Source organism: Octopus sinensis, linkage group LG7, assembly GCF_006345805.1.
Source record: "Octopus sinensis linkage group LG7, ASM634580v1, whole genome shotgun sequence".
Classification (NCBI taxonomy): Eukaryota; Metazoa; Mollusca; class Cephalopoda; order Octopoda; family Octopodidae; genus Octopus; species Octopus sinensis.
In genome coordinates this window covers 13,208,604-13,234,598 of record NC_043003.1, presented here as the reverse complement: position 1 = coordinate 13,234,598, position 25,995 = coordinate 13,208,604, and the positions used below count along the sequence as shown (strand labels likewise).

General features: G+C 37.2%; 1 protein-coding gene across 3 annotated transcripts in view; it reads right to left on the bottom strand.

Moving 5' to 3' along the window:
• The window catches only part of LOC115213822 (MAM and LDL-receptor class A domain-containing protein 1-like), a 382,250-nt gene that overhangs the window by 154,185 nt on the left and 202,070 nt on the right, over nucleotides 1–25,995 (bottom strand). For all 3 annotated transcript variants that reach the window (XM_036504533.1, XM_029782714.2, XM_036504532.1), the window contains exons 81-88: nucleotides 25,790–25,947; nucleotides 22,715–22,913; nucleotides 17,551–17,697; nucleotides 14,121–14,377; nucleotides 12,486–12,573; nucleotides 10,193–10,330; nucleotides 2,242–2,495; nucleotides 553–637 (exon numbers count right to left, since the gene is read on the bottom strand). In XM_036504533.1, the coding sequence (XP_036360426.1) occupies nucleotides 553–637; nucleotides 2,242–2,495; nucleotides 10,193–10,330; nucleotides 12,486–12,573; nucleotides 14,121–14,377; nucleotides 17,551–17,697; nucleotides 22,715–22,913; nucleotides 25,790–25,947 (1,326 nt within the window). The remainder of the gene's footprint in view (nucleotides 1–552; nucleotides 638–2,241; nucleotides 2,496–10,192; nucleotides 10,331–12,485; nucleotides 12,574–14,120; nucleotides 14,378–17,550; nucleotides 17,698–22,714; nucleotides 22,914–25,789; nucleotides 25,948–25,995) is intronic.

Here is a 25,995-nt window from a genome sequence, read left to right as displayed (position 1 = left end):
ATCATTTTTTTTACTCTTTACTGTACAGGAAATGTGAGAAAGAGAGAGACAGAGTGAAAGAGGGAGGGAGAGAGAGAGAGAGAGAGACAGAGAAATAGGGAGGGAGGGAAAGAGAGAGATATGTACAAACGCTTGATCACTATAAACCAATCATCAGTGCAGGTTATTCAGTAAAAAATTGTGGAGCACTCAACTAGGATTCCGATAAAGCTTTTGTAAGAAGCTCTACAGGGTGATTCAACACTGTGCACACACTCATGCTTTTTTAAGTACAGTATGATGCTTTGAAATGAAATGTCCTTAACCCTTTTGATACCAATCTGGCTGAAACCACCTCTGGCTCTCAGTGCAAATGTTTTGTTTTCATAAGTTCTGAATTAAAATCTTCCACCAAACCTTAGTCACAATTTATGTTCCTAATACTAGCTTAATGATAACTAAGTTATTTTACTAAATTCTTTGTTATATTTAAAATTAATTGAAAGAAACACAGAGCATCACAACAAAGAGATGGTAACAAAAGTAAGGGGTTTGAAAACAGAGAATAGTTACCTGCACAATAATCATTTAGGAACATGATATCATCAAGAGCAGTGTAGACATCGTGATTCTGATTAGTTATGCCTTCAAATTCAACCTAAAATAATTATAACAAATTGTATTACATATATATTAGTGACAGAGGCAGCGTTAATACCGAGAGGTAATATCATTTATCTCCACTTGAAGATGGATATACTGTTAGAACAAACTATACTGCGGTAGATAGCACGAGAGACACTCTCATATTGGCTTTTTAGTGCAAAATGCACAAATGCATTATGTGCCAGAAAGCCAATATGAGAATTTCTCTCTTGGCAACTATCGCAGTATAGTTTGTTCTAACAGAACATCCCTGTTTAAGTGGAGATAAATATTACCTTTCTGTGTTACACACACACACACACATATACATACAGATGTTAAATAATGATGAGAATGAGGATGATAATGACAATAATATTTAATTGAGCTTTACTGTTTTTTACTTTGTAACATACAACTAATATTGGTCTTTATTATTATCTGTTCTACAGAAGGTGCGAGCTGGCAGACTCATTAGCAAGCCAGGCGAAATGCTTAGTGGTATTTCGTCTGCTGCTACATTCTGAGTTCAAATTCCGCCAAAGTCGACTTTGCCTTTCATCCTTTCAGGGTCGATAAATTAAGTACCAGTTACACACTGGGGTCGATGTAATCGACTACTTCCCTCTCCATAAATTATGCTTTTTATGCTTTGATACTAGTGATACATCTCCGTCTTCAGTCTCCAACTCCTTACAAACTTTATAGACGAAAGATCTGGCAACTTATAAAAATGAAGATATTTCTAAATCACCATGCTCAGCCTTTATAACCACAATAACAGCATTCCTCTCCATTCCGTGAGTAAGCTGAGGGTCTGCCTGTTATTATTTTCTGAAACAAAGATTATACAGAGTTATCAAAAAACGCAGCAATGACCCAAAAAAGGTATGTCCTAAAATACCTCATGCACCCTGTATATATACTCTTTCACTCTTTTACTTGTTTCAGTCATTTGACTGTGGCCATGCTGTAGCACCGCCTGTAGTCAAGCAAATCAACCCCAGGACTAATTCTATCGGTCTCTTTTGCCGAACTGCTAAGTTACAGGGACGTAAACACACCGGCATCAGTTGTCAAGTGATGTTGGGGGGACAAACGCAGACACACAAAAACACACACACATATATATATATACATATATACGATGGGCTTCTTTCAGTTTCCGTCTACCAAATCCACTCACAAGGCTTTGGTCAGCCCGAGGTTATAGTATAAGACACTTGACCAAGGTGCCATGCAGTGGGACTGAACCTGGAACCATGTGGTTCATAAGCAAGCTACTTACCACACAGCCACTCCTACGCCTATATATATATTTATATATTTGTGTGTGTGTGTCTTTGTGTTTGTCCCTCTCACCCACCACTCGAAAACCAGTGTTGGTGTGTTTACATCCCTGCAACTTAGTGGTTTGGCAAAAGAGGTTAATCAAAAAAGTACCAGGCTCAAAAAAGCAAAACAAGTACTAGAGTTGATTCATTCGATTAAAACTTCTTCGAGGTGGTGCCCCAGTATGGCCACGGTCTAATGAGTGAAACAAGTGAAAGATAAATGATAAACACAATCAAGTTCAGCCAGATTCTGTTGATCTTTGAAGAGAAATGGTAATCTTACATAATACGAATCCTTCCAAGCAAATGCTGTTTGAGCATAATTCCATGAGTTTCCTTGTGCCGAAGAAAGGGCCCATATTGCTGTTTTAGCTTCTGTTTCTTCATCGACAAAATATACGGTGATGCCACCTGGTGAAGTACCATCCAAATAAAACCAGAAGTGAAGACAACGGAGATTGGTAGCAGGAAATACTTCACTTCTCAATATTCCTTTCCTTTGGGACTTACTATCTGAGGCAAGGAAAATATAATGTCCTGCAAACAAACAAACAAACAAACAAAAATAAATAAATAAATTATCGTATTATAAAAAATAATAATGATAATGATAATATAATTTGTGGAAAGAGACCCCGTGAGACCTTTGAGATCAGGACGCTGTCGGCTCTCACTGAATTAACCAGAGCAAGTAAGATTAAGAGCTTTGAGAACTAAAATATAATAATAATAAGAAAATAAATAAATAAATAAATAAATAATAATAATAATAATAACAATAACAATAACAATAACAACAACAACAATAATAATAATAATAATAATGCCCTGATGCAGTACCAGGCAATGGCTCTCGTGGCTTTTGATCTTAACTGATTGGAAGTGTTATCATGTACATTGTTTTGTTTTGGTATAAAAGATGGGCAACAGCAAATATTCTGCTTAATACCACAAATTTGCTTGTCAGTTGTTTGACCTTAACCAGTTGAGCATGTCCCTTAGTGGCTGACAATATGTGCATCTCTGATCACGAGCAGAAATAGTGGGAGAGCATCATAGCCATGTGTTGAGAGGGATTCTTTGGGGTTTGAATAATTCACCACTGGAAACATGGGTGTTTCGTTCAACATCCTTAAACAACCCTTATTCAGGGACCTTTCGAGCAGGATGGGTTACTCGATCAGAAGAAAATTTTAACTGGGCTCCACCTGCAAGGTCATGTGCTGTTTATCTTGATATGAGATCACCACGTCGCGCACATATGGTTGTGATGCATGTGCCAAGTGTACCCTTATCAGATGGGTATACCAGGTTTCGTATATTTTACCCTGGTGTCACTTTGATGGCATGCACTGCTATCTCACTCAATAATAATAATAATAATAATAATAATAATAATAATAATGGGCTACTTGACATGAAAAATATTCTAACTGGGCCCCACTTGCAAGGTCATGCACTGTTTATCTTGATATGAGATCACCATGTCGCGCACATATGGTTGTGATGCATGTGCCTGGTGTACTCTTATCAGAGGGGTAGTCATGATGGGTATATAAGGCTTCGTATATTTTACCCCAGTGTCACTTTGATGGCATGCACTGCTCTCTCACTCAATAATAATAATAATAATAATAATAATAATAACGGGCTACTAGACCAGAAGAAAATTCTAACTGGGCCCCACCTGCAAGGTCATGCACTGCTTATCTTGATATGAGATCACCATGTTACATATAGTTATGATGCATGTGCTGGTGTACCCTTATCAGACAGGTAGTATATTAGGCTTCGTATATTTGTACCCCAGTGTCACTTTGATGGCATGCACTGCTCTCTCACTCAATAATAATAATAATAATAATAATAATAATAACGGGCTACTAGACCAGAAGAAAATTCTAACTGGGCCCCACCTGCAAGGTCATGCACTGCTTATCTTGATATGAGATCACCATGTTACATATAGTTATGATGCATGTGCCTGGTGTACCCTTATCAGACAGGTAGTATATTAGGCTTCGTATATTTGTACCCCAGTGTCACTTTGATGGCATGCACTGCTTGCTCACTCAACAACAACAACAACAACAGCAGCAGCAGCAGCAGCAGCAGCAGCAGCAACAACAACAACAACAACAACAACAACAACAACAACAATGTGTCAGGAGATCAACATATTGTCATGAAAGAATGAGAAATGGTCAACAAATACGGTGACCCGAAATCTTAGATCGCCAAGATGTGGCAGCTGCATGAGTCAAGCATAAAGGTTTTACCAGTTGTCATTGGAGCATTGGGTTCAATCTATCCAACCTGGAGAAACATCTGGACACCTTAGAAATCCTCCTCCAATCTTAGTGAGTTGCAAAATCAGCTTTACTTGGAACAGAATGCATATTGTGTAAAGTAACGTCTGTGTGAAGTCCTTGTTGTGATTTGACAGACAGTACAAACCCCTGGTATATACAATATCTTCAATCTGCAATATCACAGTATTGGATCTGTGCAACATCTTCAAAAATAATAATCATAAACTACAGAACCAAACAAGTCCATGAGAGGAATGAACAGGTACTTATCTAGTATGAAACACTGGATGTTTTGGCATATCTATGAACATGAAAGTGGGGAAAAGGCCACACTCTATTATCAAGAAAGCATGTTAATTTGTAAGGAAATTAACATATTTTAATATTAAAATATGACAAAGAACCAGAAACCACCGCTACCAAGCAAGCAAAAGAAGAAAATGAAACTAAAACAAACAGGCAGAAACAACTTGAGGAATAGGAGCACTCCGCCGGTTACGACGACGAGGGTCCCAGCTAATGCGATCAACGGAACAGCCAGCTCATGAAATTAACGTGCAAGTGACTGAGCAATCCACAGACATGAGTACCCCTAACATAGTTCTCAGGGAGATTCAGTGTGACACAGAGTGTGACAAGGCTGGCCCTTTGAAATACAGGTGCAACTCATTTTTGCCAGCTGAGTGGACTGGAGCAATGTGAAAATAAAGTGTCTTGCTCAAGGACACAATTCATTGCCCAGAAATTGAACTCACAACCTTACAATCATGAACTGAATGCCCTAACCACTAATCCACGCGCCTTCACATACTTGAGGAATAGTGAAGCCAGAAGTCCCAACATGGACAATATATCATTCAAAGCCAAAATGCTGATGTTGACCAAGATGCAATCTGTCAGTGAGTGAGGAACTAAAGACTGGAAGCAGAGACTGGAGGCTTCATACTGGCAGCACAAGATCAGAGTTTGCTTACAAGAAATTACCAGGCTAATACTCTTAAAAATGGTGCTGGCCCAAAATGCAGATTCTGCAACAAATTTGATGGAACAATAGGACCATCTTGTTTTGGGCTGCTCTGTGACAACACCAAATATAAAAAATCAGCCAGGCAAAGTCTTCGCTACATTTGCAGCACCTGCCAGAGGGAGTGTTTGTCCAGGATAGGACTACACAGCCACAGCAGGAAATGTATTAGGACATGAAATGTAGAAGTCGGACTAGATTATTTTATGCACAACGCCATTGTCTCCCGAGACAAAAAGGATGCCAACAACAGCAGGAAAATATTTACACTGGAAAATATGTGAGCACCACTAAATTGACACTCCTGCTAATTGGTATGAACACCATCCTAAGCCAGTAGTTGAAGGTGAAAATGTCATCATCCTCTTGGATTTTCCTGTCAACACTGACAAAACAATCCAGACTAATTGACCAGATATAAGCATTAAAGACTGGGAAGAAAATGCTTGTAAATGGATAGATATAAGAGATCCTACTGACAAGAATGTGTCTGTCAAGGAATTTAACAAATTCATTTGCAAAATGTAAACTGCAAATTCTTGCTTAGTTTTTTTAACAGACGAATACATACGTTTATCCTGAAACTGGAAAAGTATTTGCTGCATATTCACACATATGCACATGCATGCTTGTCCATAGAGGCATAGAAAAACAAACAAACTGACCATGCATAAGTATGCTTGTCCATAGATGCATAGAAACACAAACTAACCAGACATAAGCATGCTTGTCTATAAATGCATAGAAACACAAACAAACTGACCACACATAAGTATGCTTCTCCATAGATGCATAGAAACACAAACTAATTGACCAGACATAAGCATTAAAGACAGGAAAGAAAATACTCGTAAACTGATAGATTTAAATGGCTCTGCTGATAAGAATATATCTGTCGAGGAATTTGAAAAACTCATTTGCGAAATGTAAACTGAAAATTCCCACTTAGCTTTTTTAACAGAAGAATAAATACTTTTATCCTGAAACTGGAAAGCTATTTGCTGCATATACACACATATGCACACACATGCTTATCCCTAGATGCAAGATGCATAGAAACACAAACAAATATATGCACTGACATTATATACTACACACAGACACAATGACGTTTTTGTCTTAATATTATTACAAGCAAATGCTCTTGCTATGCTGTACTGGAGAAGCATTTACAGAATTGATTTGCTTTTGGTTGGACAGAAAAATTTGCAATGCATTGATCTATCCATATAGTTTTTCAAATGTGACTCTTGGAGTATTGACAGAGTGAAACATTGCCTTTCAGTGAATAAATCAGCATCCCAGTGCAGCTGCATATATTGTGCTGTTGTTATATTTTGTACATTTGACACAGTTTAATGCTTAGAGATAACTATATAAATAGCAGATATACATAGTAGATATACCTCCATACCCATAGTTTACACAGGTTGAGCAGAATAGTTAGTGGACTGTTATGTAGATAGGTGTATGTATGTGTGTGTGTAGGTATGTATGTGTATATGCGCATGTGTACATATCTGCATATGGATATGAAAATAAGCAGATCAACATACAGACGGATAGGTACATAGGTTATATGAACAGACGAGCACACATACGCAAATGGAGACTGAAACACATGACCATATATACACACACACTTTACTCCACACAAGGAGACATATGGAGACATGGGTCCACACATATGGAGATGCACATCCATACATATAAACATGGTACATAGTTGCAACACACACACACACACACACACACATGCATACACAAGGAGACAGAGGGTTCGAGAAGGATGCTTTATATACATGTATATGTACCTACAGGGGTGGGTACAAATTACATTATGCTATAGCAATCTATAGAGGCGTAGGAGTTGCTGTGTGGTAAGCAGTTTGCTTACGGACCACATGGTTCTGGGTTCAGTTCCACTGCATGGCACCTTGGGTAAGTGTCTTCTACTATAGCCTCGGGCTGACCAAAGCCTTGTGAGTGGATTTGGTATACGGAAACTGAAAAAAGCCCATCGTATATATATATAATATATATATATATATATATATATATATATATATATATATATATATACATGTGTGTGTGTATATATGTTTGTGTGTCTGTGTTTGTCCCCCCCCCAACATTGCTTCACAACCGATGCTGGTGTGTTAACGTCACCATAACTTAGCAGTTCGGCAAAAGAGACTGATAGAATAAGTACTAGGCTTACAAAGAATAAGTCCTGGGGTAGATTTGCTTGACTAAAAGGCGGTGCTCCAGCATGGCTGCAGTCAAAATGACTGAAGCAAGTAAAAGAGTAAAGGGTCAAGATGTCCCTAGCTGACCGCAATACACCGGAATTCAAGACATTTAGTGGGCAAACATGGCGGCAACAACAGAACTTTATAATCTCTCTATATATATAAACGGCAGTTTGTCTATGCGTGTTTCTGTGTGTCTGTTTGCTTGTACCCTCACCCTGACCACGGCTTTCAACTGATTCTGATGAAACTTGACACACACATAGCCCAATGTCATAATTCAAAACTAATGCAGCGAAAATTTTGAAAAGTTCCCCCAGTTCTGAAAAAAATCGATAAATTCGACATGGGGTCGAGAATCAGAAACACAAAACCACAGACTGTCTAGGGGACGCAACTCGACCTTTTTAACTCTCAAAAAAAAATTTACCATAATTTCTTTTTCCATTTTTTTGCTATTTTTTTGGCTATAACTCTCTAAAAATGCTTTATAGTTATTTCCCTTACAAACCCGAGCAACGCTGGGCGATACTGCTAGTTAGTATATAAAGACAGGTGTTAGGAATGGATAACCAGACAGAATATAAAAAAAACATATCATTATCAGATTAAAAGAACATTATGTAACAATTGAAACTAAAGAAAATTAAGCTCACAGAAAAACATATAAAAATATAAATTACATGAGGCACTGTCATTATTGTTGTTATTGTTTGGTACTAGATCAAACCTGATCAAATAAACCTTATGATCAAAGGCGCTCCAGATGTGACCACCCCACCTTTACATTATATCAACTACAACATCGTTAAGAATGGCTGCGAATGTTAAATGGAGAGCTCATATAAATAGTGAGCATCGTTATCAAGATCTACCCAAAGTGACCGAGAAGATTCAGCAGAGAAGAATGAGAATTGGTGATCATTGTCTGAGGCACCCAAAAGAGCCTGTGTGTCAACTGGTCTTATGGCGGTAAGTTGAAGGAAGTATCAACAGGGGAAGAAAACGTCTAATCCAGAGGTCACCAAATCTTTACCACTGTGGGCCAGATTACTGAGAGAATGATGAGCGTGGGCTGCATAACCGCTTTGTCCAATACAATACAATGAATACACAAACAATAAAGACAACCAACATATTTATTTATCAAAAAGTTATCAAAGAAGGCGACATCTATATATATGTAAAACTCAACTTGTGTGTCTGTGTGTGTATCTGTGTGTGTGTCTGTGTGTTTAACTTCCCGGCACATCTCCTCCTAGCCAACAAATCGTAGAACCACCAAAAATGGGTCACTTAAAGTTTAGGCGAATGAAAATTGAACTGCGCTATTTCTGTTCCGAAATTCATCTCGCAAGTGCAAAAATCGATATTGTGTTTGTTTAGGCCTTATTCCATGCATTGAATAGTGAACTTTACTCAGTCAGCTGTTTGATGTGAACTGTGTTCACCATGCATGCAAGCATGCGTAAATTGCATGAAAAAAAAAAAATCAGGATATAAAAACGAATCCCCATAAACATTGTAGAAATTTGGCAAAGAAATGAATTTTCGGGATGTAGCCTGGATGGTTTTTTCGTATTAATCGTTTGGACTTTGTGAACACATACCAATTGTTTTCATAACATTTTTAACGCTTTGAATTAAATGTGACCATTTTGCAAAGCTGGGCAATACTGCTAGTTAGCAATAAGATAGTTATATCACACCCAGTGCGCACATGTGGAGGCACATGGCCTAGTGGTTAGAGCAGCGGACTCGCGGTCGAGGGATCATGGGTTCGAATCTCAGATCGGGTGATGTGTGTGTCTATGAGCAAAACACCTAAGCTCCACATGGCTCCGGCAGAAGGTAATGGCGAACTTCTGCTGACTCTTTCGCCACAACTTTCCTTCACTCTTCCCTCCGGCATCTTGCAGCTCACCGGTGACGGACCGGCATCCCATCCAGGTGGGGAACCTATATGCCAAGGAAACCGGGAAACCGGTCCTTATGAGCCAGGCATGGCTCAAGAAGGAACAAACAACAGTGTACACATAACTGAATCTCACAAACTAAGCAGCAAAAATGGTTAGTGAGATTTGTGAAACTGGTGTTTAGTTTTTAAGATATCATCAATATTTGCTTTGGAATTGCTTCATCCAACCAAGAGAATTGCTTTCAAAAATTCATCAGTCAACCTTGTTCGATGTGCTGACATCACATTCTTCATTTTTGGAAATGTCTGCTCACAAACATAAGTTATTCCAAACACTGGTACCATACCAGAGGCAAATGAACCCTCATTGCAGGTACTTACACAAAAGGTACAGTGCAGTGGCAGGCAGGATGAACTGACCTCGTGGGCCAGATCCATCCTGTGGGCTGTTGTTTGGTGACCCCTGGTCTAACCTATGGGAATAACTTGCTTCCAGGCAGTGGAATGGTAAATGTTGACAAATTAAGAACATGCTCAGGGGACTGTGATGGATGGCATGCTTATGTGAAATAATTGAAGCATCCAGGGGGATGGCTAAACTAAACTAACCTTAAGATGGTGAGACATGATTTGAAGAGTATTTACCTGCATTTCAAACAAGACAAGTGAGTGTATAATGATTCTGTCTATGACCTTTTTATTAGCCTGTATAATTGACTTTTTCTTACCTTTCATACTGTTCATAGTGTGGTCTTTTGCTGGATGTGGAAGTCGATATGGCATTTGACCAGTAGCTCGTATCCAATTGACATCATTACGCCTTATGTTCGACCAAGTACCCATGTCATCTTCAAAATCGGTATCTCCTAGAGGAAAGATAAAATGGAAATAATCAGTAATGTGAAAGATCTTTGAAATGTTCTACTATAGCTCCAAGATGACCAATGCTTTGTGAGTGAATTTCATCCAAGATGGAGATGAGCACCAACGTTCAAAGTGGATGGCTTGATAATTGTTGAGAGATCTCTCTCGACATGAAACCATTGGTAGCCTTATTAACCCACAAATAAAGAATATTTATCCACCAACGTGGTGTTAAGCACTCATTCTCACTGCTTGATATTAACACACACACACACATATGTATATATGACAAGAAAATGGAGGGGATCAAGGGGTGGTATTCATCAACTTTTAAACATTATATTATGTCTATTTATTTTTTAAATAAATACATATATATATTTTTAATGGGGAAGGCCAGTTTATGGGATTACACAGGGTTTCCTGTCCATAAAAGGGTTTAGCTTTATGGCATATTGCTAGACTCCAAAACCTGCCACTACAAGAGTGTAATGGTTTTTATCCTTTTTTACGTGCCACTGGCATGAGTGCCATTTACATGATACTGGCACTGGCCATGTTCATCATCCTCATCCTCAGCATTATCCTCCTCCTCCTCCTCCTCATCATCATCATCATCATCATTAGCATTTAACATCTGCCTTCCATGCTGGCATGGGTTGGATGGTTTGACATGAGCTGGCCAGGCAGAAGACTGCACCAGACTTCTGTGCATGATTTATGTGGCTAGATGCCCTTCATAACACCAACCACCCCACAAAGTGGACTGAGTGGTTTTTATGTGGCACCAGCACAGGCGAGGTCAGTTTCATTGTGGTCTTTTACAGCTGGATGCCCTTCCAAATACTTTACAATGTGAACTGGTGCCAGCACATCATCATCATCGTTTAATGTCCGTTTTCGATGATGATGATGATGATGATGATGATGATGATGATATATATATATATAAATTAGAAAAAACCCACCTATTATCAATTCAAAATGAACAATTAAATTACACCATCTAGAAAATTACATATTATATGTAATTTTCTAGATGGTGTAATTTAATTGTTCATTTTGAATTGATAAAAGGTGTTTTTTTTGTAATTTTTATATATATATTATATTTTGTGAAATTTGATTTAGTATTTCTAAATTGAATTTTTCCCTGTAAGTTAGGAATAATATTCCCTCAAATAATTATTAATAATTATATATATATATATATATATATATATATTATTGTGTCTTGGAAGAGTAATTATGCCAATATTATTAACACACATACACTGTGTATGTATGTCTGTGTGTGTGCGCACATATGTGTGTATGTGTGCTTGTGTGTGAGTATCTGTGTCTTTGTGTTTCTCCCCACCACCACTTGAAAACTGGTGCTAGTTTGTTTACATCCCTGTAACTTAAAGACTCAGCATAAGAGACCAATAGAACAAGCAACAAATTAAAAAAAAATTTTTTTTTAAATACTGGGGTCAAATTATTTAATTAAATTCATCAAGGCAGTGCCCCAGCATGGCTGTAGTCCAATGACTGAAACAAATAAAAAGAAACGAACAAAGATTTCTAGTTTATACAAATTATATTCTGATCTTCAGGTCTATTTTCACAGAAAGAAAATCTTTGCATCATCATTATTAGTTTATAGATAAAGGCTAGCAGAATCGCTAGCATGCTGGATGAAATGCTTAGCAGTATTTCGCCTGCTGCTATATTCTGAGTTCAAATTCTGCTGAGGTCGACTTTGCCTTTCATTCTTTCGGAGTCAATAAATTAAGTACCTATTTCTTTATTACCCACAAGGGGCTAAACATAGAGGGGACAAACAAGGACAGACAAACGGATTAATTCGATTACATCGACCCCAGTGTGTAACTGGTACTTATTTAATCGACCCCGAAAGGATGAAAGGCAAAGTCGACCTCGGCGGAATTTGAACTCAGAACGTAGCGGCAGAGGAAATACCGCTAAGCATTTCGTCTGGCGTGCTAACGATTCTGCCAGCTCGCCGTCAATAAATTAAGTACCAGTGATTCACTGGGGTTGATGTAATCGACTAGTCTCCTCCCCACAAATTTCAGGCCTTGTGCCTATAGTGGAACGGATTATTAGTTTATAAATTCCATGATGAAAGCATTTTGTAAAACAAATTTTTACCTGGATCTGGGCATTCTCCGGTTTCTGAACTGATGTCATCAACAGCAACATATGCACCATAAGTGTGAAGAACACCTTCAAAGATGACCTGTAAAATATATATAGAAATATATATAGAAATATATAGAAGATAATTGACCAATGAATTATATAATCATCATCATCGTTTAACGTCCGTTTTCCATGCTAGCATGGGTTGGACGGTTCGACTGGGGTCTGGGAAGCCAGGAGGCTGCACCAGGCTCCAGTCTGATTTGGCAGTCTTTCTACAGCTGGATGCCTTTCCTAACGCCAACCACTCCATGAGTGTAGCGGGTGCTTTTTACGTGCCAGAGGAGGCTGCCAACGGCCACGATCAGTTGGTGCTTTTTACATGCCACGGGTACAGAAGCCAGTCAAGGTGGCACTAGCATTGGCCACGTTTGGATGGTGCTTTTTACATGCCACCGGCACAGGTATCACAACTACAATTTCTATTTGATATTTATTTTGATGTTGATGTACTTGACTCAATAGTCTCCTCAAGCACAGCAGGTAGCCCTATGATTCAAGGTAAGCACAGCAGGCCGTCCTGCGATCCAAGGTACTTTGGGTGGGCTGGGGCTTCTATGTGAAGCTAGCGCAGGAAACAGCCATGAACTCACATTATTTGTTGGGTCTTCGCAGTCACAGCATATCTCCAGAGGTTTCGATCTTTCGTCATTGCCTCTGGCCTTTGGGTACATGTCTATTAGTATGTCGATTAAGCATCTTAAGTGATACAAACTGCACTGGTTGATGCAACACAACTTGATGCACAATATCCTACCACTAAGGGGAAGCTGCAGGATAGGTCAAAATGATCATAAAAATTCATACTATGAATAAAAATTCATACTAAATCCATCTTCTGTTTCTCAGAAGATTCAAGAATCTTTATTGATCAACTACAATTATTTCGACCCATCTAACATCAATCCCTCATGGATAGGATACTGAATATCTGCTTTAGGTATATCTCTCTGTGTAGATATGTCTCCTCAGGCGATTTCAAGAGGTATCTTGTTAAAATAAACTCTGTTTCACAAGATTTCTTCTTAGTTTTCATATATAGAAATGATAAATTAAGATATACAGCTTCATTCTTCTAGAACTTGATGCACAATATCCTACCACTAAGGGACAGCTGCAGGATAAGTCAAAATGATCATCGTGCTGAATAAAGATTCATACTAAATCCATCTTCTGTTTCTCAGAAGATTCAAGAATCTTTATTGATCAACTACAATTATTTTGACCCATCTAACATCAATCCCTCATGGATAGGATACTGAACATCTGCTTTAGGTATATCTCTCTGTGTTGATATGTCTCCTCAGGTGATTTCAAGAAGTATCTTGTTAAAATAAACTCTGTTTCACAAGATTTCTTCTTGGTATTCATATATAGATATGATAAATTAAGGTATACAGCTTCATTCTTCTAGACGATCCACAAGAAATATCAGACCCCCCCCCCAAAAAAAAAACACATATATAATACAGCAAAATAAGTATTACAGACTACATTGTATTTGCAAGTGTTGTGGGCACTGTTCCTTCTTGACTAAATCAATATGAAAAACAGTAAAAGGAACAGTAGACTGTTCGTACTCACTTTATAATCTTGACTGGCAGGCATTGTTACTTGAGCCTTAACCCATCTAGATCCTTGATCTGTTGTATCCATCCAGAGAGAAGCTGAGTTTTGACTGTTTATTTGCTGGTAGACATTCAGAGAAGCTCTTCTGTAGCCGTGCATGTAGTAGTAGAATGACATGCATATATCTGAACTGCTTTTCTGTGTAGGGGTTATTAATAAGGCTGTAGAGTTTTTATTTTTTGCCCAAAGATTTTCAAATACCATATAATGACCTGCAACAATTATTATTTTCATATTCATTCATGCACGTAAATTACTGACAAATATGTGTGCATGTGTGTGTTTGTATGTATATATGCATGTGTACACACACACACACACACACACACACACATACACACACAGAGACACACATGAGTGAGTAGACAAACGAAAGAAGGGCACTCAACACATTTATTTGGAAGTTATTTGTACTTGAAGAATTTCCAACAGCTGAGGATTAGCATAATGCTTGAAACTTGGAGTACCAAGGAGTTTGAATCAAACTGTTTTGATCCACACACACACACATACATACATACATACATACATATATATATATATATATATATATATATATATATATATATAAATAAATATATGTATATATATATATATATGTAGAAGGTTGAAAAAGAATACACGAGTTGATATATATGTAGGTAGAAAATGCTAAAATAATTTTATAAAATAAATTTCAGTGCCGGTTTAAGTCATTGAGATTTTTTCAACTGTAAGCATGGAAGACAAATAAATTTTGGAAAAATTAAAAGAAAAGTTTTTTTAAAAGAATATTTGCATAGTGTTCAAATACAAGTGGCATTTTCCTTGTTTCTGCCTGTTTCTGTCTCTCTTGTTTTTGAACACTATGCAAATATTCTTTTTGAAAACTTTTCTTTTAATTTTTCCAAAATTTAATTGTTTTCCATGCTTACAGTTGAAAAATTGAAAAAGTCTCAATGACTGAAACCGGTACTGAAATGTTTTTTATAAAACTATTTTAGCATTTTCTACCTTGACACCCCCCCCCCCCCACATATATATTAGAGTAATAAAGAGAAAGTTCTTGGCACAGTATTATATTTGAAAAAGTGAGTAGAGATGGCTTTTTTGAGCGGATAATTTTTATTTTAATCATAATAATAATGTTTACAATGAGTTACTCTGATATGAGTTTCAAGCTTCAAGTAGCCATTTTCAAACTGAAAAACGTATGTTTTACTGGGTGCTTAAATACTGGGTGCTTAAACAAGTATACATACAAAAAAATATACACAGAAAAGAGAAACGAATATAAAAAATATTTTAAAAAATATAGAAAAATAAAATAAAAGTAATAACATAATAATCAATATCATCATAATTGAATGTCAATTGTCCATGCTGGCATGTTGGACGTTTGACCAGGGCTGGTAAGCTGAGGGGTTGCACCAGATTCTGGTCTGATTTGGCATAGTGTCAACAGCTGGATGCCCTTCCTAACACCAACCATTCCAAGAGTGTAATGGGAGTTGCCTGACGTCAGTATCTGCTACAACTACAATTTGACTTGGTTTGATGAGTTTTCTACTCAAGTACAGCATATTATCGAAGGTCTTTTGTCGTTGCCTATGTGAGGCCCAACACTTGAAAAGTGCTTAAAAAATAAAATGCCAAACGTTTTGGTGCGTTACTTTTGGCCCATGCTGTATACTCTTTTTACTCTTTTACTTGTGCTGGAGCACCGCCTTTAATCAAGCAAATCAACCCCCGGACTTATTCTTTGTAAGCCCAGTACTTATTCTATCGGTCTCTTTTGCCGAACTGCTAAGTAACAGGGGACATAAACACACCAGCATCGGTTGTCAAGCAATGCTAGGGGTAACAAACACAGGAACACAAACACATACACGCATATATACACATATATATGATGGGCTTCTTTCAGTTTTCGTCAACCAAATCCACTCACAATGCTTTGGTCGGCCCAAGGCTATAGTAGAAGACACTTGCCCAAGGTGCCACGCAGTGGGACTGAACCCAGAACCATGTGGTTGGTAAACAAGCTACTTACCACACAGCCACTCCTGCGCCTGTATACACATGAATGGAAAAAAAATGTGCTCAATACACTCAATACATAGTACAGAGTTCATATCTATAAATTAACAATTAACAATGATTTCAATCATTTTAACCATTTCATCACATACACATACAAGTATGACATTTTAGATCATTGTGCAATAATAGGCATAGGTATGGTTGCATGGTAGGAAGCTTGTTTCCCAACCACATGGCTCTGGGTTCAGTTCCACTACGTGGCACTTTGGGCAAATGTCTTTTACTATAGCTTCGGGCCAACCAAAGCCTTGTGAGTGGATTTGGTAGAAAAAACTGAAAGAAGCCTGTCGTATATATGTATATATATGTATCTGTGTGTGTGTTTCTGTGTCTGTGTTTGTCCCCCTAGCATTGCTTGACAACCGATGCTGGTGTGTTTACGTCCCCGTCACTTATCGGTTTGGCGAAAGAGACCGATAGAATAAGTACTGGGCTTACAAAGAATAAGTCCCGGGGTCGATTTGCTCGACTAAAGGCGGTGCTCCAGCATGGCCGCAGTCAAATGACTGAAACAAGTAAAAGAGTAAAAGAGTATTTATATATATGTAGGCACAGGTGTGGCTGTGTGGTAAGAAGTTTGCTTCCCAACCACATGGTTCTAGGTTTAGTCCCACTTTGTAGCACCTTGGGCTAGTGTCTTTTACTTTAGTCTTGGGCTGACCAAAGCCTTGTGAGTGGATTTGGCAGATGGAAACTGAAAGAAGCCTGTCGTGTGTTTATATATATATACTTATATATATATATCTTCAAAAATTATGGAATAGGGTAGATAAAATCCAGGCTACATATGTTTCATAGCTAGTAGAACCCCTGGAAATAGTAAATGATCCAAATGAGGGGGTAGACTGCAAGCTACCCCCTCAGGGCCTTTTCAGGCCAAGGTACCTTGATTATATGAAGTTTACATTATTGTTAGGAGTTCCCTTGTTAACTCTTTGGGGATTTGATCAAAATCCATAGAAAGTACAGTTTGATATATATATGTATATCTATATGTGTCTTTTTGTCTATCTGTCTTTGTCCCCACCTGCCCACTATTTGACATCCAGTGTTGGTGTGTTTACATCCCTGTAACTGAGCAGTTCAGTAAAAGAGACTAATAAATCTAGCACCAGGGTTAAAAAATATAAGCACTGGGGTTGATTCATTCAACTAAAGTCCCCCACCCCTGCTCCCCATCATGGCTGCAGTCTAATGATTGAAACAAGTGAACGAGAAAAAGAATAGATGTTATGTTGGAAAGAATACGAAAGAGAAAACGAAAAGTATTTCTCTAAAATGAGAAAAGGGAACGTCTTCTTACCGTATGGCGTGCCTGAAGTATGATCAAAGCTTGGTGCATGGCTAGGATATCTTGCGATCCCTGTGTGCTTTTTCCAGCGATAGTTACCATTAGAGGGCGTAGAAAACTTACAAATTCCTGATGCTTCAAAGGTGCAATTAAGTGGAGCTAAAAACGGAAAATAAAAAATTTATTTAGAATTTATTTGATAAAAGAAATTTTAGATAAAACATAAGCATTTAATCCCTTTTTTTCTCCTCTGAATGAGAAATTACATTTTGCCAAAATGAAACGATTACATGAAAGAATTAGACAATGATGATGATGATGATGATGACAGTGGTGATGATGATGATGATGGTGTTGCTGATAATGGTGGTGATGATGATGATGATGGTGACAATTTATGGTGGTCATAGTGGTTATGATTATGGTGGTGGTGGTGGTGGTAAATCTGATGATGATCAAGATGATCATCTCAATAGTTCAATGCGGTGGTGGTGATGGTGGTGGTGATAATGATGATGATGATGATAGTGGTGGTGGTGATGATAATGATGATGATGATATGATGATGATGATGATGATGGCAATGATGAAGGCGATGATGATGATGATGAGGATGATGATGATGATGGTGGTGATGATGGAAATGATGAAGGCGATGATGATGATGATGATGATGATAATGATGATGATGATGTTATGATGATGATGATGATGATGTGATGATGATGATGATGGAGGTGGTGATAATGAGAAAGTTGATGATGATGATGGTGGTGGTGGTTGTGGTGATAGTGATGAAGATGTTGCTGGTGGCGATAGCAATGATGATGATGATGATGATGATGATGATGATGATGATGCTGATGATGGTGCTGCTGCTGATGATGACATTTACGATGACAACGACAATGATAATGACTATGATGACGATGATGACAACGATGATGTCAACCTATTTTAAATGTCTGACATTTTCTTTAGCACTACTTAACTCTTTAGCATTCGGATTACTCTGTCAGATGTAATCTTTATTTATCCAAATTATTTTCAACAAATTACTTATCTCGGAGCTTTGAGATTTTGATGAGGTGAGTGCTTATTTTTTCTTGAATGACATTGTAGGACAGGTGTGAAAGGTCGAATCTGGTCATTTTGTGCATAAGACAGGGAGAATATTTTGGCCGGATTGACAACTGACAAGTCCATTAACCCCCTTGGGGATTGTTGGTGCATTGCAACTATGCAGCATGTCTAGGGTGAGGAAGCCTGGTAAAGCCCATCCCTCTCCAGGCTAAACTCATTTCTACAGCTGAGTGGCCTGGAGCAATGCGAAATGAAGTGTTTTGCTCAAGAACACAACTGATCGCCTAATCCAGGGATTGAAACCACAATCTTACAGTTGTGAATCCCACACCCTAAACCTTATGCAGTGCACCTCCACTCATTTCTACATCTGTGTGAACTGGAGCAACATGAAATGAAGTGTTTTTGCAAGGACACAACCAATCACCCGATTCAGGAATTGAAACTACAATCTTCTGTGAGCCAGCAGAAACGTTAGCATGCTAGGTGAAATACTTAGCAGTATTTCGTCTGCCGATACGTTCTGAGTTCAAATTCCACCGAGGTTGACTTTGCCTTTCATCCTTTCGGGGTTGATAAATTAAGTACCAGTTATGCACTGGGGTCGATATAATCGACTTAATCCATTTGTCTGTCCTTGTTTGTCTGCTCTGTGTTTAGCCCCTTGTGAGTAGTAAAGAAATAGGTATTTCATCTGCCGTTATGTTCTGAGTTCAAATTCTGCCAAGGTCGACTTTGCCTTTCATCTTTTCGGGGTCGATAAATTAAGTACCAGTTATGCACTGGGGTTGATATAATCGGCTTAATCCTTTTGTCTGTCCTTGTTTGTCCCCTCTATCTTTAGCCCCTTGTGGGCAATAGAGAAATATGAAACTACAATCTTACGATCATTAGTCCAACACTGTAACCGCTAAGCCACATACCTCCACTTGGCTAGATTAGGCTTTCGGGCAGTTTAAATGCTAAAGGATTAAAGAGGTATTTCAAATTCCTGACAGAATCAAAGCATCTCAGCTTCAAGAAACAAATAAGGATACTCGTTAAGCAGCTGACTATGGAAACATATGCTTGTTGTCTGTGAATCTTTTATATCTCTCCGGGTCCATTGTTTGGTGTTGTCATTCCTTGTTGTATGGTTGAACTCATTAAAGGCTTCGTGGTTTATGATGTTTTCTTTTTGCTTGTATCGTTAGGGCAAAGGATAAAGAACCCATCAGTCATGAATAACCATGGGATTGTACCTAGAGTGTTCCCCTCTGGGCAAGGATGTTTATGGAAGACCAGTAGTCACCCATGTATACCAGCCTCCCATCTTCATGCCACCGATGTTGTCCAAAGGAAAGGGAAAGGCTGATACAGCTTGGCTGCCAGTGACATCGCAACTCTCATTTCTACAACAAGTGAACTGGAGCAAGGTGAAATAAAATGTCTTGCTCAAGAACACAACACAAAGCCTGGTCCAGGAATCGAACTCACTACCTCATGATTATGAGTCCAATACTTTAACCCAGTGTTTCTAAACCTTTTTACCCTTGCATAATCGTTAAAATAAATTACATGTCTCAAGGAATATTTGCACAAGAAAAATTATATACCATAGCTTTCTCATGTTTTTTCATTGTAGCTCACATGGTAAATATCATACATATATATCATCATCATCATCATTATTGTTAAACGTTTGCTTTCCATGCTAGCAAGGGTTGGACAATTTGATTGAGGACTGGCGAACCAGATGGTTGCACCAGGCTTCAATCTGATCTGGCAGAGTTTCTACAGCTGGATGCCCTTCCTAACGCCAACCACTCCGAGAGTGATTTTATGTGCCACCAGCACGAGGGCCAGTCAGGTGGTACTGGCCACGGCTATGCTCAAGTGGTGTCTTTTACATGCCACCTGCACAGGAGCCAGTCCAGCAGAACTGGCAACGACCTCGCTCGAATGTTTTTCACAAGTATTGATATCTAGAAGACCCAAAGAGTGGCAGGTAATGCTATATAAGTGCTATGGACAGACTGTCGTTAAAGTCTTGGTTTGATAGTGATATGAGTGAAGAGTCTAATGTGGGTCTTGTATTAGCATGCATATATATATTAAAGAAAATGAGATAATGCCAATGCTGTGAGGAATTTTCAGGACATTTATAAAGAAAAAGATATAGATATATCTTTTCCCTTATAAATGTCCTGAAAACTCCTCACAGCCTTGGCTTTGTTATCTCATTTTGTCTAATATATATATATACATATATATATATATAATATATATATATATATATATATATATAATATATATATATATATATATATATATATATATATATATATATAGTATATATATATAGGGAGAATTCACAAAAAAACAAAAGGCGAAAACAGGTGGTGTAGACAACAAACAGATGTATTAGTATAACGCTTGGGAAGTGAAAAAGTCCTTAACGTTTCGAGTGTACGCTCTTCCACAGAAAGGAACACAAAGAAACAAGGAAAGGTTATTATATGTTTTTGATAACATAATAGGTTTGCTAGGATGGTGTCTATATTATAATATAACAATAACCAAGAATATGTTGGGCATGTCTAGTAATATTACAATCAGGAATTTAGCATTAGCTTATCTCACTCTTTTTCGTAGATCCCAAGGGTTCTGTGGAACCCCAGTTGAGAAACACTGCTCTAACCACTGAGCCATGTGCCTTCACCACTTGTATTATTACATATATTGGTTTAACCCTTTCATTATCAACCCGGCTGAAAACACCTCTAGCTCTGAGTTCAAATGTCTTGTTTTCATAAGTTTCTAATTAAAATTTTCTGCCAAACCTTAGTCACAAATTATGCTCCTAACACTAGCTTAATGATAACTAAGTTATTTTACTAAATTATTTGTTATATTTAAAATCAACTAAAAGAAACGCAGAGCATCTCAACAGAAATATGGTAACAAAATGGTTAAACTATATAATAGAAAAACAATTCATAACCCTTTCATAATCAACCTGGCTGAAACCAGCTCTAGTTCTGAGTCATATATATATATATGTATATATTATATATATATGTATATGCATATACATACATATATATATATATATATATATATATATATATATTATATATATATATATATATATATATATATATATATGCATATATATATATATATGCATATACATATATATATATATATATACATATATATATATACATATATATATTCATATATATATATAATATATATATATACACATATATATATATACATATATATATATATACTATATATATATACATATATATATACATATATATATATATATATACATATATATATAGATATATATATATATATATGTATATATATATGTATATATATATATACATATATATATATATGTATATATATATGTATATATATATGTATATATATATATATATATATATATATGGAGGCGCAATGGCCCAGTGGTTAGGGCAGCGGACTCACGGTTGTAGGATCGTGATTTCAATTCCCAGACTGGGCTTTGTGAGTGTTTATTGAACGAAAACACCTAAAACTCCATGAGGCTTCGACAGGGAGTGGTCGCGATTCCTGCTGTACTCTTTCACCACAACTGTTAGCCTGCTCACTTAGCAAGTGGGGTGGCATCATTTGAAGGCTAAAACAATGTGAAGCACATTATGACCAGCGATGTGTAGCAACATCTGATAGCCTGGTTGGTCACGGTGATCATGGTGATATATATATATATATATATATATATATGTATATTATATATATATATATAAATATATGTGTATATATATATATGTGTGTGTGTGTATATGTATATATCTATGTGTGTATGCCTTTGTGTTTGTACCACCATCACCACTTGACAACTGGTGTTGGTGTGTTTTTGTCCCCGTAACTTAGCAGTTCAGCAAAAAGACCAATAAAATAAGTACCATGCTTAAAAAAATGAAGGAAAGAAAGAAATAAGTACTGCTGTCGATTCATTTGACTATAAACCTTTCAAGGCGTTGCCCCAGCATGGCCGCAATCAAATGACCGAAACAAGTAAAAGAATGAAAGTAAAAGAATTCTGTCATACCTTCAGTTTGTTCTGTTGTAAATACTCTGATATCATCAATGGCTATGTCCCCATACACAGACCAGCCAATAATCCCCACTAAAGAAATAGCAAATGGCACATTCTGAGGAGGAATTGAAAGTTCTGCTTTGATCCAGGCACGGGCCTGGGATCTTCGTTGAGACCACAGCAACTGACTTTGTTGTTGACCATCTAAAGTCTGGATAAAAAAAAAATGTATTATTATATGAGGTAGTTTCAGTGAAGCATTGTGAGGTATAAGTCTAAAAGAAATTGTTGTGTCAGGCCGGAACAATGCGAGAAGGTATAAAGTAAATTACAAAAGGGAAAAGGAACTGCAGCTTCGTTCTGTTTTCTTTTCCTCTTGTAGGCCTTACACAACAACCATCTTTAAAATATTATTATATAAGTGCTGCAATCAAATGACCGAAATAAGTAAAATAAGAAAGAAGAAAGCAAAGGACCACTGATGCGGTCTCAGGAGTGTGACGAAAGAACTCTGGCTGAAATAAGATTAAGATTAATGTAAAAAATAAATAACGCTGAAGTAAAGTAACACCAAATATATAGTGTGTGTTTTTTTTTTATTGGCTAAACTGGCAAAATGACCATTCCTAAATACAACAAAATCTGTTTCAACACACGATTTCACATCAAAAATCTTGCAAAACAAATATATAAACAAAACAAATATATAAACATATTATCAGGTCATTAAAAATGAAATGTTTGATTTTCTTAAGCACCAAGTTTGACAGTCGTTAACTCTAATGTTTTTTCCTGACAATTTTTTGTTTTACAACATTGAAGAGTTACATCATCACTTTTTGAAATGCAATTCATGGTGTCTGATTATATTGTAAGTTTTCTCTTGTAAATCGATTTTTGTGAACCCATGGACAGATCGAAAATTCGTGTTGTTTATGAATATGGGTTCCGTCGTGAAACCAATGCTTCCCAGACAGCTCGAAACATCAATGAGGTGTTTGGTGAAGATGTGGCAAATGAGTACACTGTACATCAATGGTTTGAGAAGGGTCTGGTCTGGTGACTTTACTCTTGAAAATCAGCCCCGTGGTAGACCCGAGACCAAGGTGGATAACGATGAGCTGGAAACTGTAGTGGAAGCGGATATATCTCAAACTACGCATGAGTTAGCAGCAAAGTTTGATGTTTCGATTCCAACTGTACTGGACCACCTGAAAAAAATCGCTAAGGTAATGAAGCTGGACAAGTGGATACCACATGAACTGAATGCACATCAAATGACATGCCATCTTGAAACTTGCTGTTCTTTGCTGTCACGGCATAAAAGTGAACCATTTTTGCATTGTATTGTTATGTGTGAGGAAAAATGGATTCTTTTTAACAACAACAAGTGTTCTGCATGGTGGTTGGATAGAGAAGTGCCAAAACACAATCCAAAAAAGAATATTAACCAAAAAAAAATTAATGGTGTCATCTACTACAGCTTCATTAGACCTGTTAAGTCAATTACAGTGGATGTATACATCAACTAGTTAGATGAAATGATGAGTTAGCTTGCAATTAAACAACCGAGATTGCTCAATAGAGACAGGCCAGTCCTCTTGCAAGACAATGCTCAACCACATGTTGCACAAGGAATGCTACCCAAGTTACAGGAACTGAACTTGGAAGTACTCTGTCATCCACCATATTCACCAGATCTTGCACCAACTGACAATTATGTTTTCCAGGCTTTAGAAAAATGTTTGCAAGGAAAATCTTCAAATCTGAAGAAGATGCAAAAACAGTCTTTCGTGATTTCATCACCTCTTGCTCTCCAGAATTCTTCGCTGCTGGCATAATTAAGCTAGCAATGAAATGACAAATTTGTGTTTAACTGCACTGCTTTTTGTTGAGATAAAGTAAAATAAACTTTCAGTTCAAAATCGTACATTTTATTCTTAATGACCTAATATATAATCAATATAGACACATGCATGGTTGTGTGGTCAAGAAGTTTGTTTCCCAACCATGTGGTCTTGGGTTCAATTCCACTGCATGACACCTTGGGTAAGTGTCTTCTACTACAGAACTGGGCTGATCTAAACCTTTTAGTAGACAGAAACTGAAAGAAGCCCACCGTATTTTATATTGTATTTGACTTGTAAAATTCTCGAAGTGAAGTTGTGAGTTGAAACATTTTGCAGTATCTTGGGAGGATCTTTATGCCAATAATAAACACACATTGGTTCTATTTCACTTCTTTTATTTTTTGCGTGTCAATTGGTTAACCATCCAATGATTTAACTAATCCATTGTTTGATTAATCATTTGGTCAATCAATCAGTCTGGTTTGTCATTTTGTTGCTCTTCACAATCTCATCAATGACACTCTCTCTGCACCGGATTTGTTTTAGGTCTCTATGTCTCCTAGTTAAAAGGTTCTTTGTTTTTATTTACATGGATGTGAGTGGGAATACATGGCAGAGAGGGAGGGAGAAAGGGCAGGAGAGAGAGAGAGAGAGAGAGAGTGTATGTGTGTATGAGTGTTGTGTGGGTGTATGCTTGTGTATGTGTGCACTGTTGTGCATGGACTCTGAGTAAATGTGTGAGAGAAAATGTGTTTGCACATGTGTGTGTGTGTGTACGTGTGTGTGTGCATCTGTTGATGCATATGTGTGCATATATAGATATTCAAGTACAGTGGCTTCACTTATTTTGGAGACAGCATGGATCAAATCACAATTTAATGACACTTCATCCTTCATTCTAATAACTCAAAGAACTAAGACTGGATGCTCTTCCTGCTGCCAACTTTGATCAGTTTTCAGGCTAGGAAATCTTCTCCTATAGCTGAACATGTTTTCACTCAAGATTAGAAATGAATGACAATGCATATATATTATTTAATACCTCTATGATATTTTGGGCAAGATTCTCCTTATCAAATATGAGGAAGAAAATAATCCAAAAGTTCAGAGAAAAGTGTTGTTGCCAGTAGGCCATGCTGGTGTATTATGAATATATGGAATGTTTTGTAGCCCAGTGTTTATTTAAGAAAATTATAAGGCATCTTGTAAAGAATAAATTAGCAACAAATTGTCTTACCATTGTAACATTCAGTCCTCCAATTGTTGACCCGTACATATGATAGTAGAATTCTAAAGTATAATTAATGTTTTTACTGAATGATGCAGAGGTTAGGATTGCCGTATCTCCCCTTTTACGTGGGTAAGAGGACTCAATATAAATATAGTGGCCTTTCTCTGAAAATAGACAGTAAAAAGTATGCATAGTTAAATTCATGTATACAT